The 5,575-nt window shown below is 47.7% G+C and overlaps 1 protein-coding gene across 1 annotated transcript; it reads left to right on the top strand.

Annotated features, from left to right (window-relative positions):
- The first annotated feature begins 2,287 nt into the window (after positions 1–2,287).
- Positions 2,288–2,739, top strand: LOC127201083 (40S ribosomal protein S12-like). Its single transcript, XM_051159429.1, has one exon. It carries the CDS (start codon positions 2,341–2,343, stop codon positions 2,737–2,739), a length of 399 nt encoding a protein of 132 aa, XP_051015386.1. The 5' UTR covers positions 2,288–2,340.
- Positions 2,740–5,575: the final 2,836 nt, after the last annotated feature.

The following is a 5,575-nucleotide window of genomic DNA, read 5'->3' as shown; positions in this document are numbered from 1 at the left end:
TGGTGCGGATGGAAGACTGTTTCTGCAAAAGATGGTTGAGAATGACAATATGACAATGAGAGCTACCACTCAAGATATTTAGGCTGTCGTGGTAAAGAGCGAGCACATGTCATGCATGGGGAATTTTGCATTTGGAGATGTTTAAGAGTCTGTGTAGTCTGCTATGGTTTGTATAATCTTGTTCAGTCTGGTCCCCTCTTCCTTGCAGCTGTCCTTACATTCATTATTCTTTCCCTGTCTTTGCCTTTTAGAGACAGATGTGTCTGAGGCAGAACTCTCCCACAGTCCCCGCTTCACAAATAGGGATGTGACTGTCAATGGACTGTCTTTGTATTTTCCCTACTAGTAGTGACACAAGGTTAAAGATGGACCTATTTTATCAGGGATATCAGTACGCAAGGATGTGGTTTTCTTGGGCTCAGAAGGGAAATAAGCCCACTGGCTTCTTTAATTTGTAATTATTTGAAAATAAAAGCTTTATTATAATGTGATGCATTACTGTGATAAGCCCCTCTGAACACACCTAAAAGAAATGTGCCGGCCATACCTCCCCTTACATTGCACCAATCTCATCTTAACCTCTGTTAATCCACTCTAGAAGTGACCCTTACTTTCCCCAGTGCCCTGGATTGCAACATCTCGGTGTGATCTGCTCTATGACTCACTTCTGGGCAGTTGGGGAAGACGCTTACCAGAGCAGTTCCAAAGAGTGGCCGAAATGTTGCAACAGCTGAGGGTGAGGGTGGCAGTGTGGCCAGGGACGCTGAATCAGTCGTGCGTTCTTAAGGCCAAATAAATGCACGCTCAAGAAAACAAGAGGCAAAGCAAAGGTCAGAGCAAAGCAGTGCTGGAGTCAGGCTGCAGCAGCAAGGCCAGCAGCCAGCAGGGAGACCTAGCCCAGAAGCTTGCTGGTGTTTGCAAGGATGTGTGGGGGAGGGCTCAGGAATTGGGCTGCTGCGGGCCACAGCACTGACAGAACAAGAGCGAGTTAGAACTTCCGTCCCTCTTAACCATGCCCTCTTAGTCTAGTGCAGTAGACAGCGCCCTCTCTTCTGATCAGTTCCTCAGACTGTAATGGAGAAAGGAAACAAAAGAAACAAGAAAATCCCGTCTGCAACTTCGACTCCAGCTTCTGTTACTTTGACAGACCTCTAGGCCAGTGCCAGGCTCTCCCCGCGCCCCCTTACCCCCCTCACCCCACCCCCCCCCCACCCCCCCCAACCCCAGCAACTTCTTTTTCTGCAGGACTGGAGCTTAAATTCATGGCCTTGTGTGTGCTAGGCAAGGGCTCTACCAGGGCACACGCCCCCGCTTCCTCCGCCCCGCCTCCCCCCCACCCCCCCCCCCCGTCCCCATCTCCCCTCCCTCCCCACCCCCCTCCCCCACTCCCTGACCCTCCCATTCTCCCCACTTCCCCCCACCCCCACCCCTGACTCGCAACACACTGATAAGTTCCTGTAGCCGCTGTTCACCTCCTGTTCACCACCCAGGGCGCTCACTGTCACTGATACTGATGGCGTGTGTTTGTTTTCGTCTGAGCCGGCTCTTTATAGCCCACCTCCTCCTTGTGGGACCTCGCCGGGTCTCCTTGAGGCCTAGCTGTTCATTTATGCTGTGAGACTGTGTTCCTTCTCAGCTTCTAGTCATCAGCGAGCGTTGTATGTGAATAACTGGTTACGCTTGCCTGCCTTGTCCTCCATAGTTTATCGGCCTTCCTAGCACGGCACTAAACAAAAATGGTAACTTATTTAATTTTGTTTTTATGTGCATAGGTATGAGGGTGTCAAATTCCCTGGAACTGGAGTTTCAGGCAGTTGTGAGCTGTCATGTGGGTGTTGGGACTTGAACCCAGGTCCTCTGGAAGAGCAGCCAGGGCTCTTAACTGCTGAACCATCTCTCTAGGCTCCCCCTAGTGTGGCATTTTAAAACAAAGCCTGCCTCGAACTATTGTCCCGGGTTGCTCCACCACCTAACCTCTTCCTAGATGATCTCACTGCCCCCCTTTTAAGAAAAACTTCTAATATGTAAGCATCTCTGTCGGATAGTGCATCATGTGTTGATAACAGTCATTCGCTGAGTTCTTTCCATTTGCTTGGCCCTCTGCTCGAAATGTCCCTACTTTTTATTTTGTTCAGGTTTATTTTGGTTTGTAGATAGTTCTTGCCATGGTTGAGGCACTGTGAATATACAAAAAGAGAGTGCACCATTACGTCACAGGCAGCGAAGCCGTGGCTTTGTGCTTAAGAATACACAAGAAGCTTTTCCCCTGCCGCCGCCGAGTTGCGCGGAGGCAGAGGCTCGGGTGTGTTCAAGATTCGGCCTCACCCGTAATCCACCGCCATGGCAGAGGAAGGCATTGCTGCTGGAGGTGTAATGGACGTCAGCGCTGCCCTTCAAGAGGTGCTGAAGACCGCCCTCATCCACGATGGCCTAGCACGTGGCCTACGCGAAGCTGCCAAAGCCTTAGACAAGCGCCAGGCCCACGTTTGTGTGCTGGCATCCAACTGCGATGAGCCCATGTACGTCAAGCTGGTGGAGGCGCTGTGCGCTGAGCACCAGGTCAACCTGATTAAGGTTGATGACAACAAGAAACTGGGGGAATGGGGAGGCCTCTGTAAAATCGATCGAGAGGGAAAGCCACGAAAAGTGGTTAGTTGCAGTTGTGTAGTGGTTAAGGACTATGGCAAAGAATCTCAGGCCAAGGATGTCATCGAGGAGTACTTCAAATGCAAGAAATGAATAAATACATTTTTGCTCATTAAAAAAAAAAAAAAAAAAAAAAAAAACACACAAGAAATCTACAAGCGATCTGGTCCACGGCTCCGTCTACTTCTTTAAGACACTTTCAGAAAGTATTTCATCTTTCATCCAGCATCTTTGCCAGGTGCTTTCCCACCCTTTATCCTATTGTGCCAAATCAGACCATCGGGCTGTGGTTTGATGCCAGATTAGAAACACCGGAGGGAGAGCTATTCCTAGCAGTGGAAGCCCAGAATCCACACCTCGGCTAACAGCTCTATCTAACACGTTCCCACATGATCCCAACAAGGCTACCATAAATCATACAGCTTGAGATTTGTTCACCTCCTTGTCGTTTTATGGAGCTTATAATTAGTAGCAGGGTGTGGGATTAGAGGTGTTCTTGTACCTCTGAGAACAGGATCAGAGAGAGAAAGATCAAAATCAGATAAGAACTGATAACAAGGGATTCTGACCCGGATTGAAGGATTAGGGGAGCTTCCCTGAAGAAACAACATGTGGCCCTCGGTGCTAGCACACCCCTTTAGTCCCAGCACTCAGGCAGGTGGATCTCTGAGTTCTAGGCCAACCTGCTCTACAGAGTGAGTTCCAGGATAGCCCGGACTACACACAAAGAAACTTTGCCTCAAAAACAATCGACCAACCAACCAAACAGAAATTAAAAGAACATATGAGCGGAGATCTTAGTGTTGGGTGCAAACCAGACTTATGAAAAAAGACAGGAAACACTTGGAGATGTGTGTTTTGAAAAGTTTAATCTGCCTTCAGTGTAGTGAACCTGTCAGAGGCCCTTTTCGGAAGTTCTAACTGAAGTCTGAGCCAGACATGACAGTGGCTTAGCTGGCATACATGTCACAGAGGATTAATTTAATAAGAACTGAGGCTGTTATGACAGGTTAAATAAGATTAAGTGATGGCGAGGAAGGTCTTAAGGTGCCATTCTAGGTGCCTAACTGGGTGGACATGATGTCATGTGTAGAGAAATGGGATGCTGGAACTTTGGGGAAAGATTTCCAGGGTGATGTTTTCAGCTCCCAAATTGAGGATAGTCTATAGGGGAGGGTCCATATATCTTTTGGGTCTCTACCTTAGCCCTGTGACGCATTATACACACGTCTGACCTTATGTGTTCTCTCACTGTTACCATAATAAATAAAGCCTTGCCTGGGAAGTTGGACGGCAGAATCTGCTCTGGCTCTGCAGACAGGTGACTATGCTGACATACTATTATGCGCTTTGTGATGTGCATACACAGGGACACTAGAGAGGCCCTGTGGGAATGCGGGGGGGGGGGGTGCAGACTGTCCGGATGAGACCTGATGGGCTGTGGTCAGGCAGGGTGGAGGACCTCACGTGTCAGGGGTATAGGGGAGGGGAATAGGTTGGAAGGGTGGGGAGGGTGGAAACAAGAAGATAAGAACGAGGAGATTACAATCCAGACGTAATGTGAAAAAGTTATAATAATAATAAAAAAAGGAAAAAAATGGAGTCAAACTTTGCTTCAAAGACAAGTCATCAGAACAGACTTTGGTAGCATTATCTGCTGATAATGAAACCAGCGTCTCTGGGCCCAGTATCACCTGTTCCTACCATCTGTACCGCCTCTTCCCTCTACTGCCCTGAGGAGTGAGTTCAGAAACACTCTTCTTCTAAGATCCCAGCCCTTGCAGAACTGGATTTAAGACTCAGTAGAGGACAAGTTCTCTTCTTATAAGGGGTTATAAATTGTATTATTCTGTGAAGTTCTCATCAAGAGAACTTCAGATAATTAGGAAAAATGGAGCAGAGCTGCAGCTCACAGAAGTGGGGTTGGCTTAGAGTAGGTGAGCATGGGAAGACAACCTGTTCTTCTGGGGCTCCCAAGCCCACTTGAAGCCCTTCTGTTGAAGGATATGAATTGCTTAGGTTTAGAAAACTAATCAATAATGACTGGGCCCTAGCGAACAGCCCTGTGGGGGAAAGGGACATTTCCTAGGGTGAAGCCAATCAGAGGGAAAGGTGTCCTGTGGTGGTTTGAGGCTTGAAGGTCCACGGGCTCATGCATCTGAAGCATGTGGCTTGAGTTGCCATGAGGCATGGTCTAATTTCGTAAAGACTATTTGACTGATTTGTTTTTTTTCCCTGCAACCTGTAGATCTTATTATTTTTGCCAGGATTTCAACAAAGTATGATTGACTACTGATTTTGTGTAGTGATATCATGGATCGGTCCCAAATGGAAGCATTCGTTCATCCCCAAGAGTGGATTTAATACTTAAAGAACTCACACCAACCATGAGCCTTGGGATGTGATCATTTAGAAAACAGTCTGTATAGATTAAGGAGGTGTATTAGTGTGTGGGCTTCAAACCTGAAGACAATATCCTAACGCAGCAGAGAAAATGGCAAGAGAGGAAAACAAAGAGAGAGAGGCCTGTGGCCATGAAAGAAGAGACGGGGGAAGACAGCAGTGTGGTGGTGGTTGCAATGAGCTGTCCCCCCAACCTGGTCTAGGGCATTTGCATACTTAGTTCTCAGTTGGTGGCACTGCTTGGGAAGGTTTAGGAGGTGGGGCCTTGCTGGAGGAAGTGTGTTACTGGGAGCAGGTGGCTTTGAAGTTTTAAAAGTCATGTGCCATTTCCAATTTTGGGTTTTTTTGTTTGTTTGTTTGTTTTTGTTGTTGTTGTTTTGGTTTGCTTTGGTTTGGTTTTGGTTTGAGATGTGATCTCTCAGCTCTCAGCTTCTAGCTCCAGTTGTCATGACTACCTGTCTCCATGATTCCCCACTGTGATGGTGATAGACTCTTATGCCTTGGGACTGTAAGCCCAAATAAACCA

The sequence above is a fragment of the Acomys russatus genome, chromosome 17 (genome assembly GCF_903995435.1).
Source record: "Acomys russatus chromosome 17, mAcoRus1.1, whole genome shotgun sequence".
NCBI classification, from domain to species: domain Eukaryota; kingdom Metazoa; phylum Chordata; class Mammalia; order Rodentia; family Muridae; genus Acomys; species Acomys russatus.
This window is presented reverse-complemented; position numbering and strand designations above follow the sequence as displayed.